General features: G+C 63.9%; 1 protein-coding gene across 1 annotated transcript; it reads right to left on the bottom strand.

The window, feature by feature from the left end:
* Positions 1 to 988: 988 nt before the first annotated feature.
* JAG2 (jagged canonical Notch ligand 2) lies at positions 989 to 16,898 on the bottom strand. Its single transcript, XM_049790465.1, has 25 exons — positions 16,809 to 16,898; positions 16,345 to 16,695; positions 11,779 to 11,836; positions 10,971 to 11,222; positions 10,725 to 10,785; positions 9,016 to 9,146; positions 8,584 to 8,703; positions 8,391 to 8,504; positions 8,158 to 8,271; positions 7,776 to 7,822; positions 7,517 to 7,693; positions 6,953 to 7,103; positions 6,178 to 6,330; positions 5,968 to 6,081; positions 5,624 to 5,737; positions 5,418 to 5,531; positions 5,084 to 5,200; positions 4,930 to 4,957; positions 4,776 to 4,861; positions 4,280 to 4,393; positions 3,916 to 4,031; positions 3,498 to 3,746; positions 3,226 to 3,357; positions 2,523 to 2,679; positions 989 to 2,438 (listed from the first exon to the last, which is right to left on the bottom strand). Exons 1-25 carry the CDS (start codon positions 16,896 to 16,898, stop codon positions 2,008 to 2,010), a joined length of 3,591 nt encoding a protein of 1,196 aa, XP_049646422.1. The 3' UTR covers positions 989 to 2,007.
* Positions 16,899 to 17,868: the final 970 nt, after the last annotated feature.

Below are 17,868 nucleotides of genomic sequence, written 5' to 3'. Positions count from 1 at the left end.
CCGGCATGGCAGGGCCCAGTGGGACCTGGATGCCTGGTGGACCCCAATTGCACAGATTCTCAGCAACTGCCAGCCCTGGAGGAATTGGGCACCAGCCGCGGCTACCAGAAAGGACCAGGCTCAGAGCTGAGGGACAGCCTGAGGGGAAAACAGTGGTATCTTGGAGGATCCCTGGATGTAGAATTTTTCAAAACTTAGGGAACAGTGGCTCCATGTGCTCGCCCCTCCCCAAGGGATACCTGATATGTGGTGACGCCCAAGGCCTCTCTGGGTGTCCTTTGGTCTTCGTGTCGTGGGCCAGATGGGGCAGTGTGGCAGCAGGAAGTTCTGGAAGTTTGGACAAGCCCTGAGGCAGGTGGCTGCTCCCCAGGCCAGTGAGCACCCTTCTGAGGAGCTTCAACCCCTCACGTGTTGGGCTGGAGCAGCAGGACAGCAGACAAGGCAGCATGTCTGGCTCACGGGTGGCCTGAGTTAGATCCCTGCATCACTCACGGTCCCTGAGCACCATGGGGTGTGGCCCAAAAGCCAAACCAAAAGGGAAACACCAGAAAAGCACCAAGTCTTTTTGTGTGGGGGGCCCAGCCCCCCTGGATCATGCCCTGCCATATCCTCAGGTAGACTTGACCAGCGGTCCCAGGGGTATGGGGTCCCTTGGTGCCCCCTTCCCTGCCCGAGGCTCGGGCCAGCACCCCCATCATGCTCACAATCTCATAGCACCTGCAGTGATCAGCGCCAGATGCTCTGGCCTGCCCATACTTCTGCACGGCTCGGCCTCTAGCCAGGGACCAGCCCTTGGGCCACTGTCCAGTAAGGGGTCACATGAGCTGCTCTGGGCTTCCCCAAATGTGCCAGTTGGCCCTGCCTGGGCCTCCAGTCCCCTTTCCTTTCAGGGAGACTCTGCAGCCGGACACCCCAATGGGGGGGTTGGTTCGTCCACCCACCGCCATGACCAAGGAGCAACACCTAAAGAACAGGGAAGCGGGAAGGGTTAAGTCATTGAATCAAATATACAGAGTGATCCGTTTAATGTGTACATATTCACAGAAACGCGCTTTCACGTTCGGGCGGCAGCCAGTGAAGGAGGGTCCGCGTGAAGGCACTTGTCACAGCTGCAGATGCCCGTCCCGTCCCAGCCTGGGTGCAGGGCAGTCGGCAAGGGCACTTCTGAAAGCAGAGTGGAGAGGTGGGGCCCAGCCAGAGTGAGCGAGCGAGGACCACAGTGCAGAAGACCGGCCATAGGCTGCAGCCACAGGCCAGCAGGGCTCCACGGCTGTCTCGGCTCCACTGACAGCCAGAGGTCCCGCCAGTGACCACGGGCCATTGGCATACAGGTTTCATCAACAACATTGCAGGACCCAGCTCTAACCACAGCCGGTGAGCTACTGACTTGCAGGCTAAACTGACCCTACAGGAGTCTCAACAACCCACAGGCCACACTGGACCACGGCCACAGTCAGCCACGGGCAACGCGAAACCATTCACAGTCAGCCACAGGCCACTTGAACCACAGTTAGTCAGCCAACGGCCACATGGAACCATGGCCAGCTTGCCACGAGCCACAGCCATCTGAGCCATGGTCAGTGTGCCACGAACCAGTCAGCTGTAGGCCACAGAGCCAGGGCCAGACAGCCATGGGCAACCTTAACCTTGGCCACAGCCTGTCAGGGGCCACATGTTAGCCCTGGGCACACTGGCTCTTTGGCCTGGCACCGGAGCAGCCCGGCGAGGAATCCAGGAAGATTCTGTAAACATGCACCACCTCTGGGGAAAGCGCGGACACGGCAGGCCAAGGTGGCACCAAGGCTGCCTCGGGCCACGCAGGAGCTGTACAAAAATAGCGACTATCCCAGAATACTCCATTGTTTCCGCTGACATTATCAAATAATTTATACAAGGTAAAAGGAACATAGAAAATAAACATTTGTTTTTTGTTTTTGGTGTTTTTTACAACAAAATAAAGAAACTTTGCACACGACCTCAGCCTCCTCAGGGCTGACGGTGCCAGCACTACTCGCGGCCACTCCTGACCGCACGGTTGTCCACTTTGGGGCCTGCGGCCCAGCGGGCGGTTCTCCCGGGTGAGCAGCCAGGCTCTTTGGTGTGTTTGTGCGGGAGGAACTTCTCCACCTCAGGGCAGTCATCCCCGGGGCTCAGCTCTTCGTCCTCATCCTCCCCAGGGCCCGGCCTGCGCAGTGGCGGTGGCGTGAAGCTCTTGCAGGGGTACAGCAGGTCCTTGCGGGGCCCCGCACTAGCACTGCCTGGTCCGATGGGGTTGCGGATGGGGTTCAGCGGGGCCCATTGGTTGTTGACACTCTCCTCGGGGGCTGGCTGGTTCCTCTCCCGCTCTTTCCTGCGCTTGCGGGTCCACCACACGCAGATGGCCATGCACGCCAGGCATAGCACACTGAACACGCCACACAGCACGGGCACCAGCACCCCTGCACAGGTGGTGGTGGGTGTGAGGCTCGGGGGTGGATTTGGGGTGGAAGGGCTCCCCCAACCACCCCCGAGGTCCTGCTCACCGGAGGGGCCACTGCCCATGACCACCGTTTCCACCTTGACCTCGGTGACGGCCAGCAGCACGGAGCTGTTGCCACGCTGTGTGAGGGCGGCCACGAGGGCGTGGGCCGCACCTTGGATGACACTGCTGTCCGGCAGGGACCAAGCTGGGCTGAAGGACTGGAGCGGGTGAGGTGTGAGAGCCCATGGGGTTGCCCTAGAAGCCCCCGACCCGCCGTCCTCATGGCCCCAGCCCTGCCCAGACAGGACCTGGGAGAGGAATCCTGGGATGCCAGGAAGTACAGAACAAGGTCACCTGCTCTCAGCCCCTCTAAGGCTCCAGCTTAGCACATCAGCACATGCCACCTAGGGGTCTCCTCCCAATACCCCCGCCAGAGGAGCAGCTCAGAGCTGAGGGCTGCAGGGACCCCTTGGCCTCATGTCCAGCTCTGCCCACCTTCCCCTGGGCTCACAGCCCCATGGACCCCACATCTGGGCCTGAGCTCACCACCACCTCCATGACCAGCAGGCAGAACCACCCTCACAATCACTCCTATTATCAGACAAACTGAGGAACCGCACTGCCCACTCTGACTCCCGCACCCACCTCTCCTCTGTCCCCTCCCCATTTCCCTTCCGAGTGGCCCCTCCTGCTTAACTCCTTCCTACATGGTCCTCTGCCGTGACTGCCACGGGCCCCATGCCAGCCTGACACCTGATACTTACCATGGCCACCTCCACGGCACTGGCTCCAGACGATGGCCGGTCACAGAGAAGCACCAGCAGGCGGTCCCGGGCCACGGCCCTGGCAGCGGGCAGTGCCCGGATCCCGGAGCAGATGGAGCCCACAGTGGTGCCCTGTGGATGTGGATGGCCCAGGAGGAGGACCAGGAGGCCCTGAGTACTGTGGCCTATGCCCTCAGGGGAACGAACTTCCCAGGCTGGTGGGACCCAACACCCACAGCAGAGCCAGGCAGGGCAGGGCAGGGTGGGCTCACCTGGGGCACCTGGCTGCGGTCAAAGCGCAGGGTGAGGCGTGCACAATTGTTGTCCAGGTGTCCTGAGCGTGGCACACATGGGGTGCTAGGGAGCAGGGGCCCCTGGGCACCACACTCCCCCCAGGCTGCGCAGGGTGGCTGGAGGCACTGGCCTGGCGCTCTGGGCAGGCACTGCTGCCCGGGTGGGCACTGGGCACTTAGAGTGTCGGGCTGGTCGGCCAGCAAGCAGGGCTTCCGGCCACACCACACCTGCACAGGCACGGAGGAGGCTGGTTAGAAGAGTTGGGTTGGGCGGCCCGAGGTCTCCGAGGTCTACTGACAGGTGGGCGGATAGACCCTCCACAGGGTCACCCTAGTTCAGGCCTGCGGCGGGAAAGCACCCCCCATCCCTTAGATCAGGCCTGGTGTAGACAGGCACCTTGCTGCAGTCCCGGCGGCCGTCCAGGCAGCGGCAGCTGTTACAGTCCTCCAGCCACGTGCTCCCGTGAGGGAAGGGTACACCCTGCAACCAGCACGACCTTCCAAACACCACCACTGCGGCAGGGGATGGGGGTGGTGGTGGTGGTACAGAGAGCAGAGGGCATTGTTAGCGGGTCTGCTATCATCAGACCTGCCCCAGCAAAGCCCCAGGATCCACGGGACACCACTGGCCCCACCCCCAGCACTGCCCATTGGTCACCACTCACACAGCTCCGCCCACCTGGCTCCACCCCTGTATCACATACCCAGACCCGCTCCCCAACACCTTGCACTGGTACTGCCCACCTACCACCATCACCTACCATCCTGGCACCGTGGGCCTGAGCGGCCTGGTGGGCAGCTGCAGCGATAGCCATTGATTTCATCCACACAGGTGGCCCCGTAAGCGCAGGGAGAGGACAGGCACTCATCGATGTCTGTAGGAAGGCTCGGCTCAGGGGGGCTGGGACAGCCAGATCCGGGCATCGGACGGAAACGCAGGGCAGGAGGGCGAAGGACGGGGTGGGGTGTGGGATGGGGCATGGGACAGGGAGCAGAGGACACAGGGCACAGCGCACTGGACAGGAGGCCTGGGGCAGCTGTGGGCCCAGGGAGCTGGCTGGCTGAGCGGGGACTCCTAGCCAGAAGTGTATGTGCTTAGCAGCAGCCCGAGCTGTGCCAGGTGCCGCAGTGCCTCTCTGCTCCTCCATCTGCCTTTGCATCCCTCTGCCCAATGGGGTGCCCGCCTTCTCAAGGGAAGGGCCGTCTGCCAGGGGGCCGAGCACAGGGTCCCCTCATTCCCCAGGCCCCCCGTCTCACTGATGCGGCAGTCAGGGCCTGCGAAGCCGTGTGCGCACTCGCAGCGAAACCAGTTCACACCGTCCACGCAGATGCCGCCATTGTAGCTGGGGGAGAGAGGGGTCAGGCGTGCTCTCGGCAGGAGGACCCGGGCCTGCCCCCCGCTGTCACTCACCAGGGCAGGGGGCTGCAGTCATTGGTGTCTGAGGAAGAGAGGACAGGGCAGTCAGTGTCCATCCCTCATATTGCTGCTCCCTAACAAGGGGGAACGTACTGTGCACCCCACCCTGCCCCCATGACCAGCCCCCGGCAGAGAATGATTTGCTCACTGTGTGTGCAGGTGCGGCCTTCCCAGCCATCCCGGCAGATGCAGGAGAAGGAGTCCCCGCTGCCCACACATGTGCCTCCGTTGGCACAGGGGCTGGGCAGGCAGCTGCTGTTCTTGGCTGGGGGGGTGTTAAGGGGGAGAGAGAGAGAGAGAGAGAGAGAGAGCAAGAGAGAATCATAGGCCACACTCCTGCTCTGCCTGCCCGAGAGCCATCCCGCCCATGATCAGAGGCGCCCAGTCATACATACTTAGGAGTCACCACCCACCCACGCTTAGGAGAACCCAGTCACCCACCCGTCACCCACTCAGGAGCGTCCAATCCTCCATCCACTCACCCACGCTGCAGGTGCTGCCCTCCCAGCCAGGGGCACAGGCACAGCGGAAAGTGTCCCCACTGTCATAGCACGTGCCACCGTTGGCACAGGTGTAGGCATCACACTGGAATTCACCTGCAAGCACAGGGGGCCACTCAGTGCCACCCCAGGATGCCCCCTACCTCTGAGCTCCCCTCACCTCCCCCCACAGAGCCTGAGGCACTCACGGGACTGGCAGGTCTTGCCCTTCCAGCCTTCGGAGCAGGCACAGTAGAAGTCATTGACCAGGTCGTAACAACGGCCGCGGCTGTGGCAGGGATCGGGGAGGCAGTCGTTGGGATCTGGGGGCGAGGACGCCGGTCAGCGGGGGTCCCCGGCGCTCAGGGGGGGCTGGGGGGAGGAGGAACCGGAGCTGGGCCAGGGAGACAGAGAGAGACAGGAAGGGCAGGACTGATGGGGCAGGTTCAGTTAAGGGGTTAGATGGGGTCACCCCAGTATTCCGGACACAGCATTGGGGTATAGCGGGGTAGGGGGCGGACAGAGCTGGGGCTCGGGGTGGCTGGCCACTCACTGGTGTCACACAGCTCGCCTTCCCAGCCGCTGGGGCAGAAGCAGCGGAAGGCGTCCACCTCATCGATGCACGTGCCCCCATTGCGGCACGGCTGGCCCAGGCAGTCGTCGATGTCTGGGAAAGGCGAACACATGAGCCGGGTTGGCAGGCAGAGCTTCACGCTGCTGCATCTTCCGGCCAGCACCCCCCGGCTGCACCCGGGCCACTCACTCTCGTGGCAGTAAGTGCCCGTGAAGCCGCTCTCGCAGACGCAGGAGAAGTTGCCCCTGGGTAGGCTGACACAGTGTCCATGTGGCCCGCAAACGCCCCAGGGCAGAGCGCCACCCACTCTGGGCCCTGCCTGGAACCCACAGCCATCGATCACTACAGGAGGCAGAGGGTGAGAGTCAGAGGGTGCCGCTCCCCACTTTTCCAGGCCTTCCACCACCCTCATGGGCCCTGCCCAGCCTTGGGGCACCAAGGGGCAGAGTGAGACAGGCCTTGTTCTCCACTATCTATCCAATCCTCTGGCTCTTTCACTGAGCCCATCTACCCACAACTCCGCCACACTTATAGGCCCCACTTATCCATCCAACCCTGTCCCTTTCACTGAACCCACCTAATAGAAGCCACCCCCACTGTCCATCCCATCCTCTGCCCCTTTCAGAGCCCAATCACATAGAAGCCTTGCCCTATAGACCTTACCCACCCTCACTGGCCCCACCCACCACACTATCCATACAATCTATGGCCCTTTCAAAGAGCCCACCCATCCTGTCAAGGCCTCACCCATCCCCACTGCCCCTCCAATCCACCAACCGGTCACTGAATCCAACCATCCATGAGCCCCCTCCACACTCAGAAGCCCCACCCACTTGCACTACCCATCCAATCTACTGCCCTGCTCTTTCACCGGGCCCAATCAGCTACAAGCCTCTACACTGGCCCTGCCCATCTACACTATCCATCCAATCCCCTGCTCTCTCCACTGAGATTTCTTGCCTACCTTCGCAGGCTCCACCAGGGCACGGCTCCCGCGGTACTGAGCAGTTTTTGCCGCCCATGTGATCCGGGCACGCGCAGTAGTAGTCTCCCTCTAGCTCGTAGCAGCGGGCACCATTCTGGCAGGGGCTGGGCTGGCAGAAGTCGACGTCCACCTGCGGACCATGGTCGCTGAGAGCCTGCTCGTCCTGAGCAAACAGCCAGCGTGATGGGGTCCTTGCGGCTGGAGCGCAAGAGCCCAAGCAGGTCCCAGGACTGTGACGGAGGGGGTGGTGGTGGTGTCCAGGCCATTCCAGCACCAGGAGGAAGCACCTGGGCAGGGCCACGGCCTGGCCTGCAGCTCAGAGCACTTCCTGTGCAGCGGGCATCCGGCAGGAAGGCCCTCCGGGTTTGCTCGGAGTCCTAAGTAGGCCTTCAGCAGTCCTGACCAGGCTCTGTCCTCCAGCATGGGATGGGATGGACCCGCCACTCTACCACGCAGCACCTGGAACCCCTCCCTGCAGCTGAGCCTGCTACAAACCCCTGTGGGGCGACCACAGGTCTCTGGGGTGGGGTGGGTGGGTCTCACCTCACAGCGCAGCCCGGAGAAGCCTTTGGGGCAGCTGCAGTGGAAGCTTCCGCCTGCCAGGGCCTCGCAAAGGCCGCCCACCAGGCAGGGATTGCTGGCACACGGGTCTATCTCCAGCTCACAGTGGCGGCCGCCAAAGCCGCGCGGACACACGCATTGGTAGCCATTCACCAGGTCCTGCGGGCGAGCAGGTGAGCAAGCAGGCATGAGCTCTGTAGACAGTTACAGACACAGACACACACAGAACCCCGTGCCTTACCTTGCAGGTGCCCCCATGCTGACACTGCTCACGACAGTCATTGATGTCTGTGGGTCAGAGGATGGGTCGTCAGGGGGATCCCTGAGCGGCCCCGCCTCCCGCGACCTCCCATGCCCCTCCCCCATACTAACTGATATGGCAGTTGGCACCCTTCCAGCCCGGGAGGCAATCACAGTAATAGCCACCAATCAGGTTTTTGCAAGAAAAAGCATTAAGGCAAGGCCGCCCGGCACACTCATTGGCGTCTGTGAACGAGACAAGGAGCACGCAGTTGCATCCCACCTGTCACACCTGCACCAGCAGCGCCATAGCCGCAAGCACAGCTCAGCTCAGCGCATGCACAGCCACCCGGGCATGGGCGGGCGGGAGGGGGGGCGCATACCCAGCTGGCAGGTGCTCCCGGCCCACTGCTCTGGGCACAGGCACTCGAAGCCGTCCACCTGGTCCACACAGGTGCCTCCCGCGGCACAGGGGCTGGAGGCACATTCATCAATGTCTGCGTTGGGGGAAGAGGAGGGTACAGGTTTCAATCCCACCCAGTGGAGGACATGCCAGTGGCCACGCCACCTAACATCATTGTCCCCTCTCTCCCTGTAGGGGCTGGTTACTGCTCACCAAGTGCACACGTGGGTCCACTCCAGCCAGATGGGCAATGGCACTCGAAGCCCGAGGGCACCTCGTGGCAGGAACCCCCGTTGGCACAGGGGTTTGACGTGCAGGCGTGCTCAGCTGCACCAGGAGGAGGCAGAGGTGAGGATCACGTCCCCGGCACTGTCCCGGGCCACACCCCGCAAATGTGGACACTTACCCCTCTCACAGTTCTTGCCCGAATAGCCATCGGGGCAGGCACAGTGGTACTGGTCAGGCTCAGCATTAATGCAGGTGCCCCCGTTGATGCAGGGGTGGTGGCTGCCGCAGTAGTTCAGGTCTGGGGGCAGGAGAACACACTCGGAGGTGGGCCCAGGTGCCCCATCCAGCCCTGAGTTGCCCCACACCACACCATGCTCCCCTACCTTTATTTATTTAGTTAGTTTTTAGGGTTTTTTTTGGTTTTTTGTTTTTGTTTTCGGTTTTTGGGTCACACCTGGCAGCGCTCAGGGGTTACTCCTGGCTCTAGGCTCAGAAATCGCTCCTGGCAAGCTCAAGGGACCATATGGGATGCCTGCAAGGCAAACGCCTTACCTCCATGCTATCTCTCCAGCCCCTAGTTTTAAGTTTTTAGCCTCAATTTTGCCCCTACCTTTATTGCAGAGTAGGCCGCCCCAATTAGTCTCACAGTTGCACTGCCAGGGCTCCACGCAGCTGCCGTGCACGCAGCCAGGGTACGGGACACACTCATCGCAGAACCGCCCCTGCCAGCCATAGCTGCACCTGGAAAGGGGCTGAGTGTGAGGCCAGGTTCCAGGGGTCCCACCACCTTTGAACTGGCCTGCCAAGCCAGGTGGGGGTGTGTGCCGACCTTTTCACAGCACTGTTCGGCCGGGCACAGATGGCTATCCAGCTGTCCAGTCAGTCTGCCTCAATCTATTCTGGGACTCCCCCGTGAGTGGGCCCCAGGCGCACCCGCCAGGGCTGGGAGGCCCAGCCAGGTCCCCAGAACCCCAGTGCTCACTCAAACACACAGGTGCAGGAGGGGACATGGGTCTGGGAGTCCCCACTAGCCAGCTGGCACTGCGACCTTGAGCACCGCAGATGACCTTGCCTGCGACTCAGGACAGGAACACTTCCCCTGGTCTCAAAATGCTAATGTACACGGCCAAGCCTTGCCCAGCTCAGCGGCTGTGGACAGGATGTGAGCATGCCACCTGGGAGGTTGAGGGGGCATGGGGGGCACACTGCTGGAGCAAGCCTAGTTCTGCCACTCCTAACCTGGGTGGTGGCAGCTTCCCTCTGGACCCCAATCAGGACCTGGATCCCCTTTCCTGGAACTTGGGAGTCCTGCACCAGGCCAGCTGGGCCCTGTGCATTCATTTGCCATAGGTGAAAGGTCGCAGGCCAGCTCAGCACAGGGAAACTGAGGCAGGGAAGCAGTGGTTACACCACTTAAACAGACCCACAGTTGCTCATGGTCAGCTATACCGGGTGGGTTGGGGGTCCACCATGACACTCCTCCCCAACCCCCTACTCCCAGCTTCCCTGGCCAGCGGCTCCAAGGCCCCAGCAGGCTGGGAGGAGGCGGCAGGAAGGCGCGGCATCTCCCCAGCATCCGGCGGGGCCGAAACCTGAGCCCGGCAAGTGAGCAGGCAGCAGCTGGGCCTCACCAAGGGCCAGCAAGAGATAGGAGGGGCTCACCTACACCCTCGGCCTAGTGGCCACTTCCTATGGACCCCCAAGCCTCACCCCAACAGGACAGGGCAGGATAGGGTCCTCCAGACCGGGACAGGGCGGGGACAGAGATTCCACTCTGGACTGAGCAGATCCTTCCTGCGTCCACACCTGGGTGTCCTTGAGGGGGATGCCCATGGGCCTTGGCACCAGCCCACACACCCGTGCACCATCCAGTAATGCAGAGCTCAGTCATCCCTGGGCACTGGACCACCGTGCCTAACCCTAACCCTTGTCCTAACCCCGGGCACACCCTGGACAGCCCACTCTGCCCCCCACCCCCGCCCCTCTTGCAGAGTTTCCCACAGCATCGTTTACCCCCCCCTTCAGCCTATCCCATGTTCCACTGTCCTGGACTGTGAGCTGGGGACCCACAGAGACATCAGTGACCCAGCAGGAAGTCAGCACCCTGTCCTGCCTGCCTTCCAGACATCTGGTCTCTCAGATGCTTGCCCTGTGTGCTCCCTCAGCCCGCTGCCCAGCTCAGCCCTGACACCTCTTTCCCTGTGGTCTCCATGAAGGAACCCACCCCAAGCCTGCACGCTGGGTCCAGCTACCTCAAAAGATGGGGATCCCCCACCATTGTCAGTGGAATGGGCAGAGGGGGTGAAAGGGGGTACCTACCTGCACTCCCCTGGCACGGCACAGCCCCCATGGAGCAGGTTGCAACCCTGCTTGCACACAGCTGGGGGAGAGAGAGGAAAAGTGAGGGGGTGGGAGGGAGGGTTGAGTCACTAAGCCCTGCTCTGCATCCACCCCTTTGCCATCCCAGCCCTCAGCCCCCAAAAACGTGGCCCATGAACCCTGACCCCACCAGACAGTGACCCCTGTCCCACTGCACACACCCCCCACCCCCAGACAGCTTCGCACCGTGCTCACACTCCTTGCCCATCCAGCCATCCAGGCAGGCCTTGTTGCCATACTGGTCGCAAGTGTAGTGGCCGAAGAAGTCATGGCGTGGGCGGCACAGCTTGTTGCAGGCGGCACTGTAGTAGTTGTCACCGCAGCGCACGCGGATGCTCAGCTCCAGGTGCGCCACGTGTCCGCTGAGCCGCAGGCTCTTCCAGCTGTCCTCCGGGTTGATCATGCCCGCATGTGCCACACGTTCGATGAGCTGCTCCTCTGGGAGACAGCCATTGAGTTTTGCACCCTGACCCCAGCATGCCCACACTGATGCCTGGGGGCTTGGACCCGCCACCACCTGCCCAGGCCTCCCAGGCTCCCAGACTGGGTCCGCTCAGCCTCCCCCACAAATGCGACAAGACAACTGTCCCCAGGGGACCGGAGCAAGGGCATGGTGGGGAGGGCATTTGCCTTGCGCAGCCGACCTGGGTTCAATCCCCTGCATCCCCATCCCCTGTGCCTGCCAGGTATAACCCCTGAGTGCCATTGGGTGTGGCCCAAAACAAAACAAATAAAAACATTACAGAAACTCTAACATGGGGTCACATTCCCACAGGGCCTGGTCTTTGGGCAAACATGGCGGAGCCACTGCATTGCATAGCCCACAGGCCCCATGTAAACCTCAAACTCCATAAGGTGCAGGAGTGGGAGGATGGGGCAAGTCTCTCCCCCCGACCCCCCACAACCTGAGAACATGGCTCAGGTTGGGTATAGGTGATGGCTATTCACTCACTCACTCACTCACTCACTCACTCACTCACTCACTCTCACTTACCATCAGGTGAGCTGCTGTTGTCCCAGTCCCAGGCTTCCACAATGAGGGTGAAGGAACGCTGTGGGGAGGGGCAGGTGTCAGGGGGCACCCCAGGCTCCACCCTCCCACCCAGGACCTGGCTGGGGGAAATGGTTTACCCAGTGACAGCCCAGAGAGACAGGCATAGTAGAGCCAAGCTTCAGGGGATGTTCCACATAGAAACCAGCTTCCTCTGCTCACAGGGCCCACGCCCAGCCCTGCACCCTCTACAGAACGGGAGCCTCCCAAAACCTGCTTCTTCCCCAGAGCAGACAGGGCAACTACATCTGAGGGACTGAGGCACTGGGGGCCTAGACAGAGATGCAGCCGCAGGCCCCGGGTTGCATCCCTACATCCCACATGCAGCCAGAGCCTTTCAGTCCATGACCCCTGGGATGGCCCGGAAGGCTGAGCTCTGGGTTGGGGCCCTACATGAGATGCCTTCCTGCAGCCTCCGGGGGTGCCCACACTCAGCTCAATGACCTGCTCTGCTCATGGCAGCTCCCTGGTGCCTGGCTGAGGGCAAGTCCTGTGCTCTTGGGATCCCCATACCCAGGCAGGCAGAGCCAAAGCCGCTGTGGCCTTAAGCCCCTTCGTCTCCTACAGAGATGCTCAGATCTGCCCTTGAGGCCACCAGTGTGTCCCAATTCCCGGGCTGTCTCCATGAGCTCATGGTCCCCAAATATGTTTCCAGGAGGACCCCAAGTCTGGTCTATCCTGGAGGCTTAGACATCCATCTTGTCCTCGCCTGCCCACAGCCTGCTGCCATCACCATCCACTCAGCCTCTCAATGCATGTGCTTACATGGTTACTGCTGCCCCCTGTTCCACTCCTGTCACTCATTCTTCCCACCATCCACTCCTATTATTCATCCCACCATCCACTCCTATCACTCTATTCACCCTACCCACTCCTATTCATTCATTCATTTATTCCACCATCCACCCCTGTACGCACACACTCATTCACTCCTTCGTCCGCCTCATCTTCCCTCACTGGCTCATTTCTCACTAACCCACTCACTCATTCGTTCCCTGCTGCATCTGCCTGTTCTTTGGTGAGCCACATCCTCGTGGCCCAATTCTGGCTGCGTGAGGACTCCAGACTCTTTTCTGACCAGACTCTAGAATGGTCTCCACAAGGAGTCCAGCGAGGTTCTAGAGCTGGGGCCATGTGTCGCATGGGTTGGAAGAGGGAGCGACTGCAGCACCACTGCCCCTCAGAGTAGCTGTAGACTCTGGCAGGTCAAATCCAGGATCTCTGCAGACCCATAGGCACAGGTGGGAAAAGCACGAGGAGGCAAGACCACGGGCGGGCACATACCAAGCACTGTGCTCAATCCACATACGTGCTCTGGGCTCTAGGGAGAGCCCAGGCTTGGGCTTAGGTACAGTTACCCCACCCCGCCTGGGCTCCGGTTACCTGCTCCAGAGGGACGCACACACGCCCGCCCGCCAGCTGGGCTCCCCACCTGGGCAGCAGAGAACCACAAGGGAACCTGAGCCGGTGGGGGCACCTCAGTGCACACAGGCTCGGGTGCCAGCACGGGCCTCAGGGTACCAACAACCCCACATGGTCATCAGGATGCCAACAGCCTCACATGGACATCGGCGTACCTATAGACCCACACAGACATCGGGGTACCTCCTTACTAACCCATGCAGGCTTGGGGATACTGGCTGGCCCAGCATGCCTCCCCTCTCCCCTGGAGATGCCACCGTCCTTCCTGCTCACATCAGAGTTTTTGGCCACTCATGCTTAAGGGGTGGTGTGGCTGATAGGGTGAGGCAGGGCCAGGGCTCTACTGAGAGCCTGGGAGCCCCTGACGTGCTCCCACACCCTGCCTCTCTACACCACCTTCAGCACCCAAGCCCAGGCCCTACTGTTTCTGACCCCCAGACAGGTGACAGGGCAGCGTCCTGCACTAGTGGTGGCACAGGCCTCTGGCCACATGGGGTCAGCAGGGCCATGTCACAGCCCAGCACCTACAGCCAAGCTCCCAAGTCTGAGCGGGGAAGGGCTGCCCCCCACACTGCCCCGCAGGCAGAGGTGAATACAGCCAAGGGCAGAACCCAGATCCTCTGCACCAGGAACCAAATCTGGACCCTGAGACAGGCCCGAGGTGCTGCAGTAGAGGGCGGGGCCTCCCTGCTGACTGGCTCAGGATGCAGAGAAACTGTCTTCTGGGAGATGCAGCTCAGCAATTGTCCCTCAGACTGCTCTCTGGAAGTCTCAGAGCCCAGGTACTCCCCAGATCATCCAGACAAACCAAAAGGTTTCAAGATGCCTAAGTCCTGCTGGGCTGGAGACCCCAGCAGCCACGCCCACTGACAGCCCCCCCATCCCACTTGATACCACCTACTCAGCAATACCACCCATCTTATTGGCCCACCAAACCCTCCCATGTCGACCACGCCCATGCATATCTAACACCACACCCAGCCCAGAACTGTCCTAGCAGCTCACCCTGGCCCCGCCCACTCCCCAGTGTCCATCCATCCCAGCCCGGTCCCTTCCTACAGGAGGGGCCTTTCCAAAGACCCCACTTCTTTCCAATAGAGCTAAGCCTGGAACAAAGTCCCAGTGCATGAGGCAAAACGGTGGCCTGGGAGGAGGGACCAGCCCAGCCTGCAGAAAAAAAGGGGCTGTGGGAAGCCTCTAGCGGCCCAGGGCAGTGTTGGGTGGTCCCCGCCATTCCAGCAGCAGGCCCCTCACGGGCAAAGCAACTGGGCCCATTGCTCAGCAGGCCACACACAAGCACCCACGTGGAGACTGGGCTAGTGTCACTCCCACACACGCCCACAGCCATGTGGGCACGCACCAGCCCGTCACTGCACAGCAGTGGCAGGTCGAGGGGAATCCCAGACCCAGTTGGACGCCACAGTCTTCCCACCCCCTACAGCTGAGACTCTGGGTCAGGACCTCTGGCAGCCCAAAACCAGCTGGAACCTAGCTTGGTGAGGGAAGGAGGTATCAAGACCAGCCCAGGTGTCCCGCAGCCCCCAGCATCACCAGCAGAGGTGGGCAGGTGGGTCAAGCCAGCAGTTGGAGACCCCTACCTTCCCACAGAGGCCCCTCCGGACCACTTTCTCTGTCCCTAGGGCGCTGGATCAGAGGCACCAGGCCCTGCTGAGCCCGCCCAGCGGAAATGCCAGAACTTCAGCATCACTCCATCCACTGGTGCCACCAAGGTGTGATGCCCCCCCCCCAAGTATGTGCACACCTCCAGAACTAGGCTGACTGAACTCGGGGTGTGCCTGAGGTACCCTTGCACAGGGAAGGACCTAGCCCTGAGTGAGGCAGATAGCGCAGGGGGCGGCCTGGCCTGCCACATTCCTCGGCGGCCTCCCTGCCCCCACCGCGCCCACGGCTGCCAACTGCAACAGCAAACACATCCTCAGGTAGCGAATGGAGCCGCTGGCTGGGGCCCAGGAGCAGATGACAGGCTGCGGGCCCTGCTCAGACCTGTCTGCGCCTCCGGGCCTGCCCCCACCTCTGGGGTGCAGGGACACATTCCCACCCGCCGCCAGGGGTCAAGGGCCATGCCAGGAGCCAGCCAGGCCCTGGGGGTGCCCAGGAGAGCTGCTGGGTCAGCTGCACACCCTCCTAGTTGATGCCCAGCCTCCCCAGGATCTGGTATTGGGCAGACCTGGCCCTGGTGCCCACCCACGGCCTTTGTGGGTCCTGGAGGGCACTGGTGGGGCGAGCAGGCCTGCAGGTTTCATCGCCATAGCATGGCAGGCAGCGTTCTGCACACAGAGGTGCCTGAATGGGTGGGTCCCTTACCCAATGCCCCACTCTGGCCCTCCGTGGCTCACCGCACCCAAGCAAGACATGCCCACGGGAGACCGACTCCTTCTCGCAGCCCAGACCCACGCACGCTCCTGCCTGCCTGGTACCCAGGAGAAAGATCGGGCAGAACCAGGTCCCCACGGAGAGGAGGAGCTGCCGGGGCCCACGGCCTAGCTCAGCTCGTCCTCGGGTGCGAGTGGAGGTCCTAAGTCCCAGGGACAGGGACAGGGACAGGACAGCAGGGGCGGCCGCCCGAGGCTGGCAGGAGGCCCTCCCAGCCTGGCCCCGCCGGAGCTGAGCCTCCTCTCCCCAACCCCCCAACCCACCTCCAGCCCTGGGCATTCAGGAAACCACAGGGCGGGCACGGGCTGGCCTCGGGCCCGGGACAGCTCCGCCAGGGCCTGCCCCAGACCAGCCCCAGCACGCGCGGCGCACATGCCTTAGCAGCCGGCCGGCCCCGGGGCACCTCGCCCGCGCCTCCGCGCCCAGACAGACACGCGCAAGGCGGCGGCGCGGGCACACGCGGCGGCCACCGGGGCCCCACGGAGCACGCGCCCGCCCCACCCCGCCTGGCAGGGAAGCGCGCGGGGCCCGCACGCAGCACGCACGCGGGGCCGGGGCCGCAGGTGGCGCCCGGGGCGCGCGCCGGGAGCGGACGGGGCGCGCGCGGGCAGAGCAGGGTCGGGCCGGGGAGGGCCGGGGCCGGGCGGGCAGGGCGGGCAGGGACGCGACGCGACGCGACGCGACGCGACGTACCGGCCAGGCGAACTGGAAGGGGATGACGACGAGGCCCGGGTCCGGGGCGCCGCCCGGCCGCGGCCGCGAGCGCGCCCGGTCCCCCGGCGGCGGCAGGTAGATGGAGTTGCCGCCCAGCACGGGCGTGGCGCCGTGGCCGTAGCTGCAGGGCCCCGTGGGCGTCACCTTGGCCTGGTACTCCTTGAGGCACACGCGCACGTACGTGTCGCACTCGTCGCGGCCGCAGCCCCCCGCGCGCGCGGTCCGGGCGCCGTCGCCGTCGCCGTCGCAGCAGGCGCCGCTCCGCAGCTCCCCGTTGGCGTTCCGCAGCGCGCTCAGCTGCAGCTCGAAATAGCCCAGGGGCCGCGCCGCCTAAAAATACGGCGCGGGAGGCATGGGCCGGGGTCGCTCGCCCCGCTCCGGCCCCGCCGCGCGCCCGCCCCGCGGGTCCCCAGGGCGGCCCGGCCGCGCTCCCGCGTGCTCACCTGCACGCACAGCGCCAGCAGCAGCAGCGGCGGCAGCGGCAGCCGCCGCCGCCCGGGCAGGCGCCCCCGACCCCGACCCCGCGCCCGCATCGCCGCCGCCGCCGCTCCGCCCGCCCGCCGGTCCGGCCCGGCCCGGCCCGGCTCGGCTCGGCTCGGCCCGACCCGGCCTCCCAGGCCCGTGCGCCCGCTTCGGAGCGCCCGCGGCGGCGGCGGCGGCGGAGACGGGCGGGCGGGGTGGCGCGGGGCGCGGGGCGCGCAGGGGCGGCGCTGGCTCGCGGCGGCCGCGCTCGGGGCCCGGCCCGGCCCGGCCCGGCTCCCTCCTTCCTTCCTTCCTTCCTTCCTTCCCTCCCGCTGTCCCGGCAGCGGCGGCGGCGGCGGCGGCGGCGGCGGGTCCGGGCCTCGGCTCTGCGCGCCCGCGCTCCGGGCGCCCGCAGCGCACAAGTTGGGGCCGAGACTGACAGCTCGCTCGCCCATTCGTCACCCGCGCACCTGCATATGCATGAGCGGGGCGGGGCCGCGCTGCGGGGTGGGGCCGGGGCCCCCCGGGGGCGCCCGGGCTTTAAAGGCGGCCCAGGGCGCCTCCTGCCTGTGCCCGGCCCCGCAGCGGCCCCGGCGCGCCCGGCCCGACTTCGCGGCTCCCGGCTCCCCGGCCGCCCCCCGGAGGTCCTCAGCGCGGACCCCTCTCCCTCCAGCCCGCCCCGCGCCGCGCCCGGGGGAGCGAGGCGGCTCGTGCACGATCGAGGCTCGGGCTCCGCGCGCGGCGGACGCGCTCTGGGGGCGCCCCGCGAGCCCCTGGGGAAGGCTCCCACCGACTCTTCGCCGACCTCTGGGGGCTCTGGCCGCTCCCCTCACACTCCAGACCCCGCTGCTGCTGCTGGCCCCGGCCGCTGACCCCAGTCGGCCAGCCGAGAAGCCCTGGGAATAAAGGCGCCCAGCGCGCCCCTAGGCCCGCGCACCCCGGGATGCATTGCCCTGTGCCCGGTAACTCGGGGTTCCTGACATAGGCCCCAACCTTCAGGGGTCCCGGAATTCCTCCTACCCAGCCAAGGGGGCTTATAAA

Source organism: Suncus etruscus, chromosome 17, assembly GCF_024139225.1.
Source record: "Suncus etruscus isolate mSunEtr1 chromosome 17, mSunEtr1.pri.cur, whole genome shotgun sequence".
In the NCBI taxonomy this organism is placed as follows: Eukaryota; Metazoa; Chordata; class Mammalia; order Eulipotyphla; family Soricidae; genus Suncus; species Suncus etruscus.
Note: the sequence above shows the minus strand (reverse complement) of the source record. Positions and strands in the feature narration are given on the sequence as shown.